Source organism: Ambystoma mexicanum, chromosome 1p (assembly GCF_040938575.1).
Source record: "Ambystoma mexicanum isolate Mex_15411 chromosome 1p, UKY_AmexF1_1, whole genome shotgun sequence".
Classification (NCBI taxonomy): domain Eukaryota; kingdom Metazoa; phylum Chordata; class Amphibia; order Caudata; family Ambystomatidae; genus Ambystoma; species Ambystoma mexicanum.
The window spans coordinates 731,589,625-731,611,003 of NC_090921.1; the positions used below are offsets into that span (position 1 = coordinate 731,589,625).

General features: G+C 44.6%; 1 protein-coding gene across 4 annotated transcripts in view; it reads right to left on the bottom strand.

The window, feature by feature from the left end:
- Window positions 1-202: 202 nt before the first annotated feature.
- The window catches only part of FLAD1 (flavin adenine dinucleotide synthetase 1), a 444,813-nt gene continuing 423,636 nt past the window's right edge, over window positions 203-21,379 (bottom strand). For 3 of the 4 annotated variants that reach the window (XM_069650196.1, XM_069650209.1, XM_069650204.1), the window contains exon 9: window positions 1,212-1,797. In XM_069650196.1, the coding sequence (XP_069506297.1) occupies window positions 1,740-1,797 (58 nt within the window). In that variant the 3' untranslated portion in view covers window positions 1,212-1,739. Of the gene's footprint in view, window positions 1,798-21,379 lie in introns of all 4 variants that reach the window. The other variant, XM_069650211.1, reaches the window with a different exon arrangement.

Here is a 21,379-nt window from a genome sequence, read left to right on the forward strand (position 1 = left end):
GAATCAGATTACACCTTCATATACTAAAATAAGGCATGCAGTACAATCTCTTAAACTTAATAAAAATTGATTCGGCATACAGACCTCAAGGTAAAGTGGGCTGCATCAAAAACAAACAAAAATGGCTATGTTCCTATATTTAAATTCCTTAATTAAGGCGCATTAAGAGGAACTAAAAAGAACACTTGCACCTTGTTCAATGCATGTATTACTAGTTTAATTAGTTCACAATATAAATAACATATCAGGCAACCATCCGAGCAATGCATACATTTGGCAATTTGGCAATAAAAGCTTTCATAGAAGGTAGCATTTTAGTAGCTACCACATCCTTAACAAGGAGAGTTATCTGCAAAATGTGTTAACAGATACACCCTTTATGAAAACAGTTGTTTTAAAAACACAAACACTAAACCTTTATTTCAATCAGACTATTAAATGACCCAGATTATCTGCAGTGGGAACATTCTGAAGTAAATTGAATACAGGGAGAGCTGTCCTGTATTGTTTGGCTGTACCTGAAACAATGTCTTTTCTACTTGGTATCTGTTTAAGTATGCAAGCCTCACCCCACCCCCCCACCTTGAGCTTTACGTTTTTAAAAATAATGCAAGTAATGAGGGTACATCATGAATGTTTATAAGAATGGCAAACAAAATAATCGGAAGATTGCGCCAATAATTGGATTGTTATGGCATTTGGGTCAAAGTCAAATAACGTAAATCTTTACAGACACACCTATTGGGGATATCACGCTATAAAACTTTCAACGGAAACAAGAGAAAACTGTGGACCCCAACACTAAATATAGTATAATAATAAACTGATAACAGATATCAAACAGCAAAACTATTGCTACAGTTAACTACTCTATGTGCCAGTGCATACATGTTAGTATTTGTTTGCAGATATGGTTTCTAGTTGGTAAAATACAAGTATTCTTGTGGATTTTATTGTAATCTCTCTCTGCTTGGTTTGAAATTAATAACAACTCTATCCCTTGACAAAAGAGACAGTGCTGTGCATACAGGCAGGAGACATACATGGTGGTGCCACTGCGCTTTCCAAGCTTCAGATATGTTGCTCCAGAATAGGTATCAAGGCTGTGAGCTGCCCATACATGGTTAGTCTTTGTGTAAGCATATCTGTTCCACACATTGTACCTTGTGGTCTGGCTCTTAATGGCTTTCCTGTGAACACAATTGGATAGATGTGCACAGTTTATGTAATCTGTGTGGTAATTATGGCAGCTCACATTTGTGCGTAATATATTTTGTTTTCTGAGCCTGGCTATGCTACAGTGTATTTGTGTGGTTGGAGAATAAACTTTCCCATGAGCACACATGATGACTTCCCAAAAGCAAATTCTGGGACAACACTGGAGACCTAAAGCCAAAGTAAGCACATCAGTAGTGACCACAACAGTTGGTCCCACCTCTACTCTGCTGATATGAGGGATCCCAAGAGATCTCAGGTTCCAATACTCAGCCAAGCTCTCCAGCAAAAGTACCAAGCAGAGATCTCCAGAACCTTGGCAGCAGATCCAGAATTGACCATAGCCCTGGCCCTCAGTGCCAAACAGGGGACCTGAGCTCTGGTGCTCAGGACCCAGCAGGGAGCTCCAGCTCCAGGAGCCAGCAGAGTCGTTTGCTGCATAATAAACTGCTCCATCTCTAGCATCCAGCAGCTACCAATGGTTTTTGGTTCCTACCAGGCCTGGAAGAAAGGATGGTTGCTTGCTAGACTTTGGGGTCGTGACACCCTTCGTCATCATCACATCCTGGCAAGACCTGTGAACTGTTAAAAAAAAAAACATTGAAGTTGACAAAGGAACGATTCCGGGGTTCCAAAACATAAAGGGGGATTTCTGACACCACAGGCAACCGTCCATATCAACATGAAAGACACAAAATGGTGGAAAAAACAACTACTGTGCATGCTCTTCTCTGCCTTACTAAACCTCTGGGGAACTGTACGCTGAGCCTAAAAAAGGTTGCACTCAAACAGTTAGTATAAAGATATACCAACATGTGAACCTAAAAGAGTAAACTGTTAATATATATGGGTATGTTTGTGGGAGGAGGGGATGTTGGAAGATCTTTCAATGTTACCACACCAAAGCCTTTCATCACAAAGATGCCTTAAGATTCAGACCTATTATCTTGTCAGGAAAAAGACCATAGAGAGTGGGAGGACCTGTTGGAGAGATTTGTCTGCAACCTGACAGTCATTGTTAACACAGTGTGGTTTTCTTCGGTTGTTCACCAGCACATTTTTCCCAACCCATTAATTCAGCAAAGATTCCTTTTTCTTTTTTTTTAATTATGTGCATAAAGTTTACAAAAAAACGCACACATTTCACATACATATGTATGCAAAACAAACAGCAAGAGACCATTGAATTATCCAAGTGTACAATTTCATCCTTCCAAAAGCAATCAATTAAAATTCAAGATTTCATCAATACATCTTAAAATTGGCAAGATCAGAGAGACCTGTCTACCACTTAAAATGTCTTTCCAAAAATATGCTTAGATATAAACCCTTATATCACAGAAAAACACACAAAAATATGTACGTTTTACGATTATAGTTTGTGGACAAAACTTTAGGTGGTGTTCCAGCGTCTCAATTGAGCCTTTGTCCTTACAATAGCTACATATTCTACTGGCTCTTTCCACCCCCTTGCGAGCACCTTCTACTTCCATAGTCGGTAAAAGATTCATATAAATCTTAAGAATGTATTTCTCCAAAAAGGACAGGGGAATGGCTTAATTTAGGGCCCACACTGTGACAGAGGTTTCACCTCTTTGAACACATTTTGAAGTAAAACATATTATTGGTCTCTCCAGTCCAGATCCAATCATCCCAAATTGTCCTTTTCACTTTGCGCGGCTCCCGTTCTAAGATCTCCATGGACTGCTCATTACAGGTTAATAAAGGCTTATTCTCCTGTATCCAGTTTGTAAAGTACTGACTGCTATTGTTTTCCATAATAGCGTGTAGTTTACTTAATAACTTAAAACACACAGTCATGGACAACAAACCCATCCGTTCTGCACGAGACCACAAGCATCCCCAGGCCGAAACATGTTTGAGGATGCTTGTGGTCTCATGAAGAAGGGATGTGACCAAGCAGTTCGGGTTGGACTGCCCCTTTTGGGGTGGGACCAAGCCGGATTTGCATATGGTCTTTATCCCTTTGTAATGGCTTGGCAGTCAAAGAACAATGGTCTGGAGGGTTGCCCAGATCAATGCCAGAGGTTAAGATTAATTCTAAACCTTCCAGCCATCACCTCTTTTCTTTTGCTGTAGTCACCCCGAGTGGGACGGGTATGCCCAGACATGGTTTCTGTGCCTGCTGGGCCTAGAGGCCCAAGCTACTTCTCACTGATGAGGCCCAACAAGGCCGAAACATATTTGGAGATGCTTGTGTTCTTGTGCAGAAGGGATGTGACCAAGCAGTTCGGGCTAGATGAACAAGTTACTTTCTTACCTTGTAATGTTCTTTCAATGGGATGTTCCTCCGACGTATTCCTTATCTTTGATGTTACCCATTCCAGCTTGCTGGCCTCGGAAATGTTTTTCAGTAGAGGGCGCTGCGCGTTGACATCTCTCGAGTCGGTGTCCCTCGACAGCCTCCGTATCAGTGCCAACGTCATTGTGCATATAAATAGACTCGCGCAGCGTCCGTTGCTCAGTTCCGTTTTGAAGCTTAAAATTGCTTTGCATGAATTGGTTATTAACCTTGAAGGAGCGCAAGCTGCAACTACAAGGTAAGTTTTACTGCGGGGATGGATGGGAGGGGAGATAAGGAATACGTCGGAGGAACATTGCATCGAAAGAACGTTACAAGATGAGAAAGTAACTTGTTCTTCGAAGGGATTGTGTCCTCCGAAGTATTCCTTATCTTTGATAGACTCCCATAGCAGTAGTGTAAAAAGGAGGTGGGAGTAAAAAATGAAATATTTCCCTTTAAGAATGCAGAGAATGCAACACAGATTTCCCAAATCTTGTTTCTTGACTAGAGGAGGAATCCAGGCTGTACAATTTAGTAAAGGTATGTGCGGACAACCATGTGGCAGCCACACATATGTCTCTAATTGGAACCCCTCTTTAGAGAGCCGAAGAGGCTGCGATACCCCTGGTTGAATGAGCCCTAAGATGTTGAGGGGGCCCTTTTCCTGCTAATTTGTAGCATTCTAGAATGGTTAAAATGATCCACCTTGAAATGGTCCGTTTCGTGATTGGCAATCCTAATTTGTGCCCTGCGTATCCTACAAACAATTGGTCTGCTTGCCTTATCCTAGCAAGTCTGCTAATGTAAAAACTCAAGGCACGCATTGGATCCAGCCTGTGTAACCTCTCTTCCTCTTTCCCTGGGTGGGGAGGAGGATAGAACGAAGGTAAGGTTATTTTCGGAGTAATGTGAAATTCAGAGACCACCTTTGGGAGAAAATTAGGCTTCACTTGTAAAACAACCTTGCCTTTATGAAAGATTGTATGAGGAGGTTTGCAAGATAGAGCTTGTAATTCGCTCACTCTTCTGGCAGATGTTAGAGCCACTAGAAAGACTGTTTTAAGAGTGAGAAATCTCAATGAACAGGAATGGAGTGGTTCAAAAGGAGTACCCATCAGACATTTTACGACTAGATTTAGGTCCCACAATGGAACTTGAAAAGGCTTTGGGGGGTAAACATTAGTTAACCCCTTCAGAAATTGGATCACCAAGGGTAATTTGAAATATGAAGGCTCCTCAGCAGTACGCTTAAAGATTGACAGCGCTGCGATATAGCCCTGGATTGTACCAATTTGAAGACCTGAATTTGCTAAGTAAAGCAAGAACGATAACACCATTGGTGTATTGCATGAAAAGGGTTCAATATTCTTTTCTCTACACCAGCTGCAAAATGTGTTCCAACGGCAGCGGTATAAAGTTTTTGTTGCTGGCCTTCTGGCCGAAAGCAACACCTCCATGACGTCATCCGGGAGATCCCAATCCTTGTATCGCAACCTTTCAGAAACCAAGCGTGAAGGTTGAGGGTTCTGATGTCTGGATGGAGAACCTGACCTCCCTTCTGCGAGAGAAGGTCCTCTCTTTGCGGAAGACAAATTGGAGGGCAGATGGACATATCCAGAAGGTCTGGGTACCACGTTCTCCTGGCCCAATCCGGGGCAATTAGGATCATGGCTTTCCGGAACCTTCTCAACCTCCTGATCATTTGAGGAATGACAGGGACTGGAGGAAACGCTTACAGAAGTGGAAACTCCCAGTCCACTACGAACACGTCCCCTAGAGCTCCTCTCGGGGGAAATTCCCTTGAATAAAACTGATCGCACTTCCTGTTGATGCTGGTGGCGGACAGATCCACCTGAGGGGTTCCCCAAAGGGCAAAGATCTCTTGGAGGACTTCCTGAGCTAGCTCCCCACTCGTGGGAAACTGCTCTGCCTGCTCAGAACGTCCGCCGTCAAGTTCTTCTCTCTGGCTAGATGAACAGCCGATAGAGAGATTCCCTCTTGAATTGCCCAAAGCCAGAGCTGCATTTCCTCTCTGCACAGTGGCAGTGACCCTATGCCTCCTCTTTTGTTGAGGTAGTGTATGGCCACTGTGTTGTCTGTCATTATCAGGACATTCTTTCCCTGTGCTGATGGCAGAAAAGCTTTCAGCGCTAGTCTGATTGCTCTCAGCTCTAACAGGTTGATGTGTAGTCTGGACTCCGATGGAGACCAACGACCGCTGATGGTCAAGTCGTTGGCATGGGCTCCCCACCCTGTGAGTGAGGCATCCGTGACTACTGTTATCTCTGGCCATGGTTGCCAAAACTGTTCTCCTTTCAAGATGTTCTCCCGACAGGCCCACCATTGACGGTCTCGAGCTACTCTGTCCGGGACTTGAAGGAGATCTGACATTCTTCCTGAGAATTGCGACCATTGGGTTCTTAGTGCCCACTGGAGGGATCTCATTCTCAGGCGAGCCTCTGGCACTAGGGAGATGCAGGATGCCATGAGGCCTAGCAACCTCAAAAAGTCGAAGGCTGGTAGACGTTGGACATTTTGAAACTTGGTGACCCTCTGTAGAATATCTTGAGCCCTCACCTCTGGTGGCGAGGCTTTTCCCAGGGAAGTGTCCAGGACTGCTCCAATGAACTGGAGTCTCTGTGATGGTATCATCTGTGACTTCTTTAAATTGAGGGAGAAGCCCAGCTTGTGAAGGAATTGGCAGACATAATTTAGCTGGATCTAAGCTTGTTCCAAAGATACTGCTCTGATCAACCAGTTGTCCAGGTAGGGGTAGACGTGGATCCCTTCCCTCCTTAAACTTGCAGCCACTACCAACATTAGCTTGGTGAAGACCCTCGGGGCGGAGGTCAGCCCAAATGGCAGAACTCGAAATTGATAGTGAGAGTTGCCATTTGTGACCCTCAGGTATTTCCTGTGTTTGAGATGGATTGGCACATGGAAATAAGCATCCTGAAGGTCTAGAGATACCAACCAGTCCTGAAGCTGGAGGGCCTGAAGGATCTGAGAAAGAGTTACCATCTTGAACTTGTCTTTCCTGAGGAATTTGTTCAATTCTCGCGAGTCCAAGATGGTTCTCAGTCCTCCGTCCTTCTTTGGTACTAGGAAGTAGGGGGAATACCAACCCTTGTTCCTCTCCGCTACGGGTACCGGTTCTATGGCACCCTTCTCTAGCAGGTCTACAATCTCCTGCATAAGGAGTGGGTCTGGAAACTTCAAAGAGTTGTTCCCTGGTGGATGACTCAGAGGGATGTGTAGGAAGGGCAGGCAGTAACCGTGGGCAACTGTCTCCAATGCCCAGGCATCTGATGTAATAGCCTGCCATTCTGCCAGATGTTGAGTTAACCTGCCCCCTACTGGTGTCTTGTGAGAGAGACCTCAGAGGGGTTTAGAAGCGGCTGACGCAGATGCCGAGGGTAAAGTGGTGCCTGCTGCTGCAGCTTTTGTACCTTTTCCCCGTCCACCACGGGTGAATCGTCTCTGGCCCCTTTGAGCTGGCTTTCCTCTGCCTTTTCCAAATGCGGAGTAAAAGCGAAAGGACCTAGCCCTCCAGGAAGCTCCTGAATGACGATTTGGAGTCTGCCAGATTGCAGCCCCAAGGGGTTTTGCTGCTGCCTTGGATGTCTGTAATCTCTCCAGGCTGTCATCAGCCTTCTTCACAAATAATGAAGTGCCATCAAAGGGCATGTTCAGAAGTCTGGCCTGTACGTCTGGAGCAAAACCAGACTTCCGCAACCACGCAAATCTATGGATTGTGGTACTTGCAGCCATGGCCCTGCTGATGCGGTCAGCAGAATCAATGCCTGTTTGGAGGGACTCGCACATTGCATCCTTTCCATCCCTGATGATGTTTAAGAATGCATCCCTTTCTTCTCCTTCTGGAAGACAGTCAGCCGCAGATGAAGCACACTACCAAAGTGTGTGGCTGAATCTTGCTAGCGTGCAAGTGGCGCTAATCGACTTAAGCGCCATGCTACATGCCGAAAATACTTTTTTTGACATGGCATCAAATCTTTTATCATCCCTATCCTGTGGAATAGTAGGGTATGCTGACCTACTGTTAGATGAAGTTGCTGCCTGTACAACTAAACTCTCTGGAGTTGCATGCTTGCTCAGATATTCAGGATCCGAAGCTGCTACCCTGTATTCAGCAGAACGTTTTTTTATTTACTGCTGGGATAACTTCAGGAGTTTGCAGAAATGTTTCTTTGTAGAGCAGTATGAAAGGGAACAACAGGATCCTCCTGTGGACCTTTATCTAAAATATCAGTAAGGTCATCCTGCTGAAAAGAAGGTGTAGGTGTAGACCACCCCATGAATTCAATTATTCTGGACATCAGAATCCTATAAGGGGTCTCAGCATGCTCTCCGGGGTCTGGTTTAGCAAACTCTACTTCTGGAGAAGTATCTAAACCACTTGCCTCATGCAGAGAATCCTGAAGGTCTTTTAACCTGTTCTCTTCAGAGATTAATTCCTCTGGCATGGGTATTGAAGTCCTTTGTAAACCAAAGGGTCTCTCATGGTCGGAATCCTCCCCTTCCTCATATATAGAGGACAAGGCTCTAAAGTAGTCAGATCTAGGATATGGTTTAAAACCCATTTCTAGAGCAGAGGGAGCCAAATTGGTTATCACAGGTTGAGAAAATGTCGAGGTTGTCAACGTGGAAGTAAATGGCTTCGACAATCCGGAAAAAGGCGTCGAGAAAGTTTGAAGGGACCTCGATGTACTCCAGAGGATCGGAATCCTACTCGGCATTGTCGAGATTGTCGATGGCATCCTCGACGTCATGGTCGAAGCTCTCGACACCTCTACTGTCTGTGTTGTAGTAACAGTTGTAGGTTTGTCTTTATCGCCGTCGACAGTGGCGTCGAAGATGGCATCAATGCAACTGATTTATGCGTTGAAGGACCCTTCGACAAAGGCGTTGATGACGCAGATTTATGAGTCGAAGAATCCTTCGACAAGGGCGTCGATGACGCGGTCTTACTGTTTTTATTCGAGGGTTCATGACGCTCTCGAGTAGTTTCTTTCACCGGGTTCTACGACTCGCTGCATTTTGGTCTTTTGGGTCTTTCACCCATGGTATCACCTTTAGACGTCTCTGAGGGGGTCGAGGCCGCTTTCTCGAAGACGCTAAGCATTTTTTTACTTAGCTGGAGAGCTGTATTTCGTGGGGCCGGTGACCCTTTCTGGGGAGGTAGAGGAAGAAGAAGAAGAGGGAGATCTATGACGCCTCTTCTTAGAGTGTTTTGATCTCGAAGACTGATGAGAACCGCTTTGAGATCTTGAACGGGAATGTTTCTTTTGTCGACGAATGTCGACTCAGCCAAAAAGACTTTCAAGGGAGTAGAAGTTTTAAAGCTCTTACCTCTATCTAACTTGCCCTTACGCTCCTTCAAGGCTTTCGCCGTCATGGACATACAGTCCTCGCATTCCAAACAGTGATGGTCCGACCCCAGGCACCACAAACAGATCCTGTGAGGATCTGTTAATGACATTTTCTTCCCACAGTCACGACATTTTTTGAAACCGGACCATGGAGTTGATGGTTCAGATGAAGAAGCCATCGTATTAAGATAATAATCTTCGAAGAATAAAAAGATTTTTCCTGAAGAAAGTAACTGAGCATCACGTTTCCGAGGACCACGAAGCGTGGAAAAACAGAACTGAGCAACGGATGCTGCGCAAGTCTATTCATACGCATGATGACGTCAGCGCCGATATGGAGGCTGTTGAGGGACACCGACTCGAGGGATGTCGACACGCAGCATCCCTCTACTGAACATTTTTTCCGAGGCCAGCAAGCTGGAATGGGTAACATCAAAGATAAGGAATACGTCGGAGGACACAGTCCCTTTTGGGGTAGGACCAAGCCTGATTGGCATATTGTCTTTCCCCTTTTGTAATGGTTTGGCAGGTGAAGGAGGATAGTCTGGAGGGTTGGCCAGAGCAAGATTAATTCTAAACCTTCCAGCCATCACCTCTTTTGGTTTTCTCCAATAAATATTAACCAACAGGATTTCTTTCTTACCCTCTTTATCCTCCTGTATACATGGCAATATAGTGGACAGGATGCCTGGGTGATTAATCTGGATACAACTATTTACCCACCCCAGATCATTATTAATAGCAGTGAGTAACCCATCACACGGTCTCTCCTTTGAAACCTTTGTAGATGGTTGCAAATAAACCTTGTAGTCATCTAAAATCGGGAACTCTTTCAGCCATACCTCCTGAAGATTTATTCTCTCAAAAGAGCCATATACCTTTCAGTTCTCAAGCCTTGTGTATTCCAGGAAGCTATCTTTGCGTATGATTCCTACGCTTGAAATCTAACTCCACCACTTGTGCAAACATTTACAAGACATCCTGGCAACCAACTCCCATCACTCTTTTGTACTGATAGTTCCTATCTCTTTCTCCATAGGAACAGCTCTACTGTCCTTCTTATATATTGAAATAGACTCCTACATATCCACAACTGAGCTCCCTGAAGTTTTCTCTTCCTCAAAGGCCTTGACCACTTAAACAGGTCGTAGCCCATTATCAGCAGGGCTGCTAATACACTTAGTACAAGTTCATAAACACATTTTGATGTAATATGGAGAAAGCCTATATCTGTTCTACGAGAATCCGGGAAGTCCACTAGAACAATATCACTGTAGTGTATAGTTCTCAGTGAAGGAATATTTGATAACAAGTCCAGCACATTAGATCTATTTAAAGGTACTTGTGATTTGCAGCTTAAAATAAACTCTAACCCTGGGATGCCATACACTCTATCTTGCTCCATCGGTGTAAAGTCAAACAAGCACCGAGTGGGATAGATACCCTCTTTAACTGAGGAATGGCCACCTTGAGTGGAAATGTCAGCCTTTGCCAGCATTGGAGAGAAGACTTTGTGAACCACTAGGCGTTTTGAGAGCATTGTTGCCAGATAAAGACCGTTTGACAGAAGTAGAGACTAATCTAGATTTTTATTAGAGCAATGCTGACACACTCCCGACTCCTCAGACCACTCCTCATGTGTACTGAGGTTCTCAATCCCAACATCTGGGCTCTGGACATTTGCCCTTTGCAAGAATTGAATAATTGTACCTTGCCTGGGGCTCCTAGGGTCTGCAATACCAGAGGCATTAGGCAGTTTCTTCTTGGTTCGTTTACCTTTCCCCTTTGTGATTTTAGTTGGAACATCAACTTTAGGATAGCCCTGGATGAAACTCATTTTTGAGCACAGCTCTCTCCAAACAGTTCTCACTTCCCTAACATCATGATTAAAATGTTCATAGCCTTTATGTAGTGAGTTTAAATACAATATAAGGCTGCAAAAGAAGCACCACCTGCATTAAAAGCAGACCTTTTGTTAGGGGACGGTCGCATATTGGTTCCCAAAGTATCTGATATAGACACTTAACTAGGGGTTGTTTCTTGCGTAGATGCCCTTGATACACCCTTTGGCAGATATGAATTTCCATCATTTTGCAAGGGGCAGGGTACTACTTGTAGAAACTCAAGAGAGGACATTTGTACTAAATAGTTTCGGGATTTCTCAATAAAAGGCCCCCTTTGCCGAGTCCTAAACAGGATGACTTCTTCTCTTCCACCGTGCAACAGATTTTAATTAGTTCTTGGTTCAAGAGATAAACGCACATGCTTGGTCAATTCGTGAGACACCGCAGGAGCTAATATTGAAACATCAGATATAAGATCAGTTGGAAGATATTGATCACTTACATCATGGCCAACTCCAAGTGTAGGGATTCAGTTAAAATAATTACTGTTCCACTCCATTCGCTTTCCTGGAGTAGCCCCTGTGCGTTCTCGTTGGTTTTAATAAAATAACTTGTGATTTTAATCGGACTCACCACCTTCAGGCATGGCTGATCAGGATTTACTTCTACTCAATTTAGAAGCATTTGTACTAAGCAGAATTTGCTCAGGCTCATCAGTTTCACCATTTGTACAATTGTCCATTTTAAGCATTCCAGTTTTGCTACGTAGTTCATATGGTATTTCAAAGGCTATCTTACCGCAGTCGATCTTCCTCACCGCTGTACATGCAGTAACTGCACTTCCGGGCACTTAACGCTGCAAGCAGGATTTTAAGGATGGTGCCCCTCCTCTTCCTCTGCTGATACAAGGGCAGTAAAACTGAAGGAGGACTTTCTATATTCCCGCAGTCAGAGGTTACTCAATCGATACTGCACACCAAAACAAAAGCAGGAATCCACGGGACACACAGTAACAGCTCAAAGTGAACATCCAGCAACTGCACTTACCTGCACTTCGCACTTCAGCAAGGATTTCACATCTGCACAGTCATGTCAAAGGCAGGAACAAAACTACCAGGATGGACGATAGATTTTATGAAAGCACAAAGAGGTTGAACATAATTTCACAGGTAAAACGGATTTTATTAATCACATAAGAGTATTCTCCTAGGTCAAGCTAAACAATGTAAAGGGCCAGCCTAGTCTCTTTTCAACAGTTCCAGGGTTAACTTAAAAAGTTCAAAACGTTTGGGGCACTTCCCTGTCTCAGTTTCAGGTTACTCTTCCCAGACGTCATCCTGCTTGGCTTTAGTTGTTGGTGAGATATGACCAGCTGCAGTGTGCCGGTAGCCGGTGTTGTGCTTCTGGAATGAGCTGTAAGTCATAGTAGAGTTTTGATTTTTAAACTGAACCAGAGCCAACTGGGGTTGCTCAACTGTGTTTCCACAGCTCAACTCAAGGTGCCTCTTTCGGCTCCCTCTAGCAGGACCTCTTGACCAGCTCTCTACTCCTCAACACCATGTGTTTACTTCTCCTCTCGTGGGCTTGACCCCTTCAGATCACACCCATACCATCTGTCTTGAGCCAGTCATGTCATGCCCTCCTGTACTGGTCTTGTCTTGCTAGCTATGGCCTAACTAGCCTCATTTTGTTCTCCTCCATCCATCTCCTAATATCTCAAACCACCCTCCTCCTGAGGTTGCGACCAACATCCTCCTGCTCTTTTGAACCAACCCTCTCCAGATGTCTTAGCACAACATCCCCCTGCTTTCTTTAACCAACCTCCTCCAGAGGCCTTAACCCACTCCCCTGACCCCCCCCCCCTCCACGTGCCACCACCAATCCCATCACTCTCCCTCCAGACACATTCATGGCTCTCCAACTTGTTTGAGTCTCCTGTTATCAGCTCCCACTCCAAACAATGACATTGCATGACTCAGAGTCTGGGCTTATAAAGCCCTCAGACTACTCCCCTGGGGTTGGCCTTCCTGTGAAGGTTCGCATCTGTGAATATGAATATGCAAGGGGCTGTGATTGGCCTATTCATCTGTGTCTGCTTTGGCGCTTTGGGCTTCAGGTTGATACCCCATCTTGAATTTCCCTTTACCAGTTGTATGGCTGCTGCCACCACAGGTTGTCCACAGATTTCTCCTTCCATGCTAGTAGTGCAGAGTAGTGTTTGTGCTCCAGGGAAAAGCTGACTGCTGAACAGTGAAAAAGCATCTTTGAATGTGGTGCCGTTTCCATGCATTAATTCTCCATGCTCTTGCTGCAAGGAAACAAATGCAGTAACTGTGTATGTAGCAGGCACCGTGAGTTATTGTTATAGGTGCTTTCTGTGTCCCTCTGAAATCAACGTAGCTCACTGTGTGAAGCCCGTAAGAAACTTAAATGTGCCTCTAAAGCTTAAGCAGGCTTGAAGCAACGCAAGTAAATGCAATGTGTTTCTCTTATCGGAGCAAATGTCAACTGCCTGCATCTCTGCATTGAATTCCTTCACTACATGTTTTCTGTTATGTTCAATGTCCGGCTTTTTTTAAAATGACAGTAAAAAGACTACCAATTCCTCTGTCCCTGGAACATACACAATACGTTTTTGGGGAAATGGAGAGCATGGCCTTAATGATCCCATATTACTTCAGGCCCCCAGTTATAACACACTAAATTACCACATGTGTGTGTTTCCTGATTTACGGAACACAGACTAAATGTGTTTCACCACAGGGTCCTCCCCATAGCACCCGCAGAGCCATCACCAACTAGTTTGGGGAGACACCATGCTCATCACATATGTCCCCTCTTCTTTTTGACACCCCTATAGTTCTGCCACGGGCTATCTACCTAGATTGGCCTGGAGTGTCACCTCTGGGTGCGCACCGTAGTGACACCAGTACTCTTACACCATAGTCCAATTTCCTCCATACTTATGGAAAGTCCCATGGAACAGGGATGCGACCCAAGCCTGTTGATCAGCAGCAGTTAAATTAAACTTTGAATCTTTCCCTTGAGTAGCGCATGCACAGGGTGCTCAAGTGTTCCCACAAGCACCCTGCCCAACTGTCAGTCCACGCCGACAGGAACAGACATATGCTTAGAGGCTGCATGCTTCGAACATACATTTCTATTGCTATCTTCCACGCCAATGCCCAATGGCCTCCGGCAGTGCACAGAATGTCCACTGAATCCGTTCTGCACGAAATCAAACAACGTATGCTTAGTTTGCTTGTAATGTCTATGTCTCTCTCACACAGGACCCTACAACAAAGACTTGCACGGTGGGAGGTGTTCTGGATTGCTCCAACTACAGAAATCTGCAACCTTTTAGAGGACAGCACTAAAAAGTTAAGTTCTAATTTGTTTTCCCAGGCAGCCTGTCTGGTGGAAATCTTAGAAAAACACCACCAGGTCGGATGACTGGGACAGAACCTAAGCCTCTCCTGCAAGTGGGATTCACCAGGTGAGGACCCGAGGTCCTCTATAGTTGGTGTCCTAAGTTCTAGGGGGGCATGAGCTGTAGCCAATATGAATTTGAAGCCTGTACACAATGCTCGAGAGCCTCTATGACAATATAATGGCCATGAACACGACTATGATGGTGGTAGAGTTTTTCTCGCAAGGATGGAGGTTCCCAATGATAAAAAGGATGGGATGTTCTACTCCATTTCGGACTAGAGAGAATACTCTCCCGAGTCATACTTGTGAGGCATCCGTGTTTATGATGAATGGTTCATAAATGTTGGGCATTACTGGAAGGGGGTTGACAAAAGGAGATCTTCAACATCCTAAAGCCACTCGCAGTGCTTTCAGTTCAATGGATTTGATTACCTTTAGATACTTTCAGCATGTCAGTTAGAGGTCCAGCGATGGTCAAGAAGTTGTAAATGAAGCACTGGTAGTACCCCACTAAGTCAAGTAAAATAAACAATTGTTACTTCAGCTTGAGAGCCAAGATACTCGAGATGCTTTCCATTTTCACCCTTTGCAGTTGAACTACTGCAAGCCCAGTCTTTCTGAGATTGTAGGTGACCACATATCTCCTGTGGTCATCCTAGCTCATACTGTATACCACAATGTCACCTTGGTATGGAGAGGCTGATGTACTGTGCAAAGAGGTTCTTAGTAAACTAATAAGTACATTAAGAAATAAAAATAAATTGTGCCCATACCCTATTGAAAAGTAGCAGGGGTCTCAGGTAGTCCGAACAGTAGTACAGTAAATTGAAAGAGGCCCGTAGGTGGACAAGGGCCGTTTTCTCTCGATTTTCAGGTCCAAGGAAATCTGCCAATATCCTTTACTTAGGTCAAAGGTGGAGATATACTTCGCTGGTCTGATCCTCTTGGGATTCCTATCAATTCCTGGCAATGGATAGGCAAAGAGATATTTCTTTTACATTGCTGAAATCTATGCAAATCCACCAACGACCATCGGGATTGGGCACAAGGACAATCAGAGATGAACAGTGGCTTTGGGAGAGTTCTACGATGGTCAGGTACGACATCTTTTTTTCATCCTCTGGCCTTTCGATGGGTCTTAGGTATTCAATAGGCTCGTAGAAGCGTATTGATGCCATGCATAAATGTCTGTACTCAACTGGGCCGATATACAAAGACAACAGAAAATAGGCAGCCTTTGCAAGTGCTGGGTCTGGTCTGGGTCAGATCATTCGGGATACAATTTGTCAAAGGGGCCAAGGTTTTCAAGGTGTGCCATCTAACTTGGTTCTTCTGTTTTCTAGCAGGTTTTAAGCCAGTTAACGTTATATACTTCGGAGGATTTCCTGCAACTATATTGCTGCACACGTTAGTTGAGGTCACTGTGGACTTGCATGACCTGGTAGTGTCCAGGCCATTTGGTAGTACTTTATTTTCAGAGATCGAAAGTAAGGCCAATACAAGATTGCCTACTATGAAACCTACTTAGTTTGGCTTTTCCATCATATAAATGTGTCCTTTTATCCTTGATAATCTGCAGATGTTGTTGGGCCAAGTTACAAAACAACTGGAGTCTCATTTGGGTAGTTCTCACAAATCCTGTGTTTCTCCCATCTGGATCTTCACGTACTTCTCAGCTCTCCTTCAAGATATGCAGGATGTCTCAGCATTCTCTCCCAAAGACCACAAAGGGAGAAAACGCAGTGGGTGCTAGGGGAGTATTCCGTGCAGCAAAGAGGAATCAGGGTATTATTCCATCGCAGTTCCTCCTATTCTGAGAAAATCATTTCAGGTTGTGTTCAAGCACTCCACTTAGCCATCTGTCTGGGGGTGATAGATACCTTCAAAAACGGTCTATTTGCAGCAGCTTCTTTAAATGGGCAAGGCGTTTAGACATAAATGGGGCACCCTCGTCAGTAGTTATTTTCTTCAGGAACCCCACCTGTGTAAAATATGGTATAGATATCTAAACATATATAGTAGGGTATATCAGTTCCTGCCTTTTGATTGACTCCGCTACATATCACATCCATTCCTATCTTGGACAAAGGAACATCAGTGACAGCGAAGGGGTATAGGGGAGCCAAAGGAAGTGATTAAGGACATGGCACTGGATCTAAGTTACCCCTGGGAGCCTTACTGAGAGATTGGAGTGGGCCAGATCAAGAACAGCTTTCCAGAAAGGTGGCGGTATCACAAGCTGATACCTTGTATGACCATCTCCCTTTATATTATTCATTACTCGGTACAAAAGATCCATTTGCTCTACAAAATAGGGTCCAGTAGTCATCTGCCCTGCTCTGAGGATATTATGGCATCAAAAGCTTTCAGAGAGTGACCATTGCTTTGGGCTACATCGAACTCGAGTTCTAAAAGGGGTTTAGGTCAATCCCATCCGCAGGATCAAGTACCTGCTCCCATAACAGGTATGACAGATCCTGTTCCAGCCCCTCGTCCACACTCTGATGAATGTAGGTGCAAATATGAAGACCCAGACAAGGCTTCAACCATTCTTCCTTTTGCTCTTTGACTTCTACAGGCTGGGTGAGAAGGTACATATCACAAATCAACTGAGGTTTGGGGTTTCCCTCCTGCACTATGAATGACTCATTGCAGCCAATAAACTAAAGTATCTTAACCATCTAGCAATAATCCCTTGTCAACCACTCCAGACCCAATAGCAATAACATACTTCACATTTAGGCCAGATTTGGGAGCGACCCTGCCGTAGATCCCTCGAGGTAGCACCATTCCAAGGCCTGTGGAAAAGAAGGTTAACTCCATTGCTGGAATGTCTACACAGTGCGTGCAATAAAAATCAATTCCAACTGAGTCAGGGATGGCTTTTGTAGGTACATGCACCATTCTAGATGTTCAGGCTACCAGGACTCTAGGGTCTTTGGCAGGCACCTAGAATAGTTTTGTAGATTCCACTTGTGAAATGAAAATGTGCCTCTGATGTCTAAGCGCAGCAAGTGCCTCAAGAAAATGTTGGGTTTCTGTCGTCAGGGCAGCTGTCCGTCACCGTCATCACTGGTAATTAAACTCTTTGTGTGATTGGTTTCTGTTAATTTCAGTGTTCAGCTCTCTTAAAGACATAGGGCCTCATTACGAGTTCACCAGTAAGTGGTAAATGTGGTGATAACAGACTTGCTGCCACTTTTACCACTGCGCGAATAAGGGATTTCCAGAAATTGGGAGTTAATTCTGCTGGCAAATTACCACCGAAAACTGGCACAATTAGCGCAGTGGTAATTAACACCATCATGTAAAGCAGTAATTCTGCTGTATTAAAAGTTAAAGTACGGCCGCAAATGGCCACGAATTCCACAAAAAATAAGGTGCAGTTAACTCCACTCAAAAGAGGGGGTAAGTACCAAGACGTGAGTCAATTGAAGCCGCAGGTGCACCCAAAGGATTCAAAAAGGGCACAAAGTCCACACCTCCCCAAACACACTTCCCAACACCGTGCTGCCATTAGCAGCACACGAAAAACCCAACTCATAGGAAACGTAATATCCTCAACCTCATCATCACTGCCCTACCCACCCTCCATTACAGCTCACCAATCTGGCTTGACTGGTTAGACCATCTCGCAATCCCCTTTGATATTAGTCACACCACATCAGTCAAGCAAACCCATCAGAAACTCTGCAAACAAGCTTTCTGTTCCTTCAAAAACTCAACACCCCCCCACACGACCAACATCAACCGCCATGCCCAAGTAAAACAACGCTCGCCTCCCTCACGCATATACCTTCCATTCCTTGGTACACTCAAGAACTCTGCTTCAACAAACGAACCATCAGAAAACAAGAGAAGACTTGGTGAAAATCATGGGCGTGGCTTGCCACAATGCCATGAGGAGTGAACTGCAGGAGTTCCCGAGATGGATCCTGTAAATATCCTTTGAATCTATGCCCAGTAGTGGATATTTAGCGATACAGCGTCTCTTGCGTGACCCTGCCGACTCTTGAGCAGTTTGTCTGTTTCGATTGCCTGTAATTTGTGTAACTTTGCTGCTGCGACCACAGCCAAGATGGTGGCAGTTGCCGACCTCTGACTGACTTGAATGGGCGAGTGTGGCTGGTCTTGATGGGGCACCTGCGCCGAGGAGTGGAAGCCCTGGTGCCCTGTGACGTTCCATGTGGATTGAGGTGCTGGCCTCTGCACTTGCCGGGAAGTGGCACTCCCCTCAACTGCCAGCTAAGGGGCACAGGTGACATGCACTGCCCTACGGTGGAGCTGTGAGGTGAGGCCCGGCTTGGAGGATCCTGGGCAGGCTGCCGGTGGTCTGCCTGATGGCATTTGCGGACCGGCTGCAGCCCACCGAGTGGTGTTTACCTGAGCATTTGGCAGCGCTGTGTTGCGCAAATAGATGAGGATACCCCGGGGAGCTGGTGATATTAATTTAGGGGACTGCCACTTAGGACGAGGACCATCTGGGGGTGCAGGGACATGCTATGAACCCCGTTCCTGCAGCTGCCTGCCCTGAATCAGACTAGGTGCTTATTGACTGCATCCCTGGATGTGGGCCTGTATTGGATGTGTAGCATGGCCACATATTGTGTACGAGGTGGAGGGGGTTTGCCCTGGCACTGAGAATTGCTGCATTTGGCTGGGCCAGCCAGACTGGATTGGCATGGGGCAGAACCCTGGCTGTTGAGGTCTCTTTTGCTTTTGCCCTCAAGGCGGGCCACTACTGCTGCAAGATGCTTCAGATGAGTACTTGACTAAATTTAGGCTTTCCTGTTTTCGGGTTTTTTTATTTTTATTTTACTTCTGGGGGTGTTTTTCCAGTGTTTTCAAACATTTTCAGAGTCTGTGTTTATCCGTGTTTTCCCATTTGCCCCCTTCTAAAAAGTATGACTAACTTATTTCCAGTGTACATTGTTTCATTGTGTGCATGAGTAGGGTAATGTCTCTCAGAGCACGATATTATGAACACTTTCAGGAGAATAAAGATGAAAGTGTTAATCCAGTAATATTTAACATTTCTACAAGTCAAAAGTATTGTAGTAAATCATGCAATTCTTTTTCAGGGACTCCTTGCACATCTTTGCCCTTTCTTCTCTTCCCATGAAGACTTTGATTTGTGAAAATGACCTTTCTGCATTGTAGAGACTTCTAATTTGAGCAGATAAGGCATAGTGTGATAAAATGATTTGCCCTAGAGGACTCACATTGGTGGGGATAAGGATAATTTTGACTGTCAACGAAATAAACTCCAAGTAAATAATAACTGTTTATGAAGTGCTCCTCACTACACAATGAGAAGGGAGTGTCATTAATGTACCCCTTGAGGCTCGACTGCAGGGGGTGAGCAGGTCTAAACTGTTTGCCCGATGTGGAAATATCGGGGGATCCTATAGCAGAATGTTGCAAAGGAAACTCATCCGGTTAGATGATTGTTACTGAGATGTTTTATGTTTATACCTTCCTGTAATTCATATGGCTTTTTTCCCATTCCTGCTAAACATGTATTGCAAAATGTGTTGTTTTGACTGGGGAGGAGCACGTCTCTCTCGCCTTCACTTTTTCTGGGTACCTTTGTCCCCACAGCGAAAATCAGCTAGCACCCGTGAATATACGCACAGTAAGTGAACACATCTTAAAATGCAAATATAGTTCAATTGACCTTCCCCTTAGAAGAAATTGGGCAAGACAAAAGAGCATTGGACAAAAAAGTAAGAACATCAGAAAAACAACCTGAGAGAGGAAATGTTCCAATACATATGCTGACAAAGTATAAAAGGTGCTTACCTTTTAAACCCAACAATCTGTAGCGAAATATTCCCTGGAAGACAAAATTCCAATACGAGACAAGTGCTTGTTTGCTTGTGGGTACGCGTCTGCACTGGGAACATGACAATCCGGGTAAAATCCTGGTAGCCAAATACTTGAACAAGCTTGCCCACATAAAAAAAACAATGGGTTGCGTCCGCCCTCTGAAAAAAGGTTACTTTGTCCACCCACATGTATCCTTTACTTGTGCCCTGAAAAGCAGCCACAATCAGGGAAAAATAACTGCACCAGTCTCCAGGATTGCAACTCAGCAAAAGGCAAACAATGGCCTTTGGGTTTTGAAAGGCTTATAACAAAATATAATGTGTCACAAATTCAGGGTTCATCTATGGTATGATGAAAATATTACATTCTACCAACAATAAACACATTTTGGTGTTAACTATGAACATCTGAAAATAATGTAGTTAATTTAAAACTGTTCTGTGTGATATTGGCCTGATGACATCATAGATTTAGACAACTAACTTGTGCTTTCTGTGGGCTTTCAGAATGAAATTTCCATTTGCATTTTTCACACAGAAAGGTTAAGAGCATCTTGTCCAAAGCAATGTTCCCTTAAATGAGCCATCATTCATAAATCGCTCCTAATTTAAAAGCTCTGCTTGAAGAAAGAAAGAGCTAAGCAGCACTTAAGGGGCCTGCAGCTTCTGATGGGCCACTTTGTGCGGGTGCTCTAGAGAGCCAAATGAGGTTGGGAGGTGACCGTGACACCGTGGCTTCACGCGAGCCTCGTACATGGAAGCCTCACAAAGCTTTCCTTTTAAAGCAGACAGGCAGCTGAAACATTTCAGCTCTCCCCCAGACAGATACACATATGCAGAGAATCTGTGGCAACAGACACTGAAAAATCCATGTTAAACAATTTTTTGTAAATACAAATATTTGTCAGTGGTATTTTGAGGAATTGTAGCCAATTTTAAGACGTGAATCAGCAACCACAAAAATGGCTAAAATGTGTCTACAATTGCTCAAAATAGCTCTGACCACATACGGATACAAATATTTTGATTTACAAAGGAAACAATGAAACATTGAATGTGCAGTGTTTTTGAATAAGGTCGGAGGACAGGAGGGGAAGCAATGGGAGAAAGCAAACAAGCATACATGGGGGTATAGGGCCCTTTTCCTATTGTCTGCCAAGCCCCCTCTCCAGCCAGCCCTTCACCACCAAACCTCGTCCCATTCCTGCTCACATTAAGGCACTACTGGGGTAGGGGAAACCGTGTTTTCCGGTTTAAACCTAGGAGGCACTTTTTTCTGGGGGTGTTTTTCTGGTGTTTATTGGGTTTGACTGAAAACAGGAAAGGCTAACTATATTCTAATGTCAATGATTGGGCCCTCGAGCT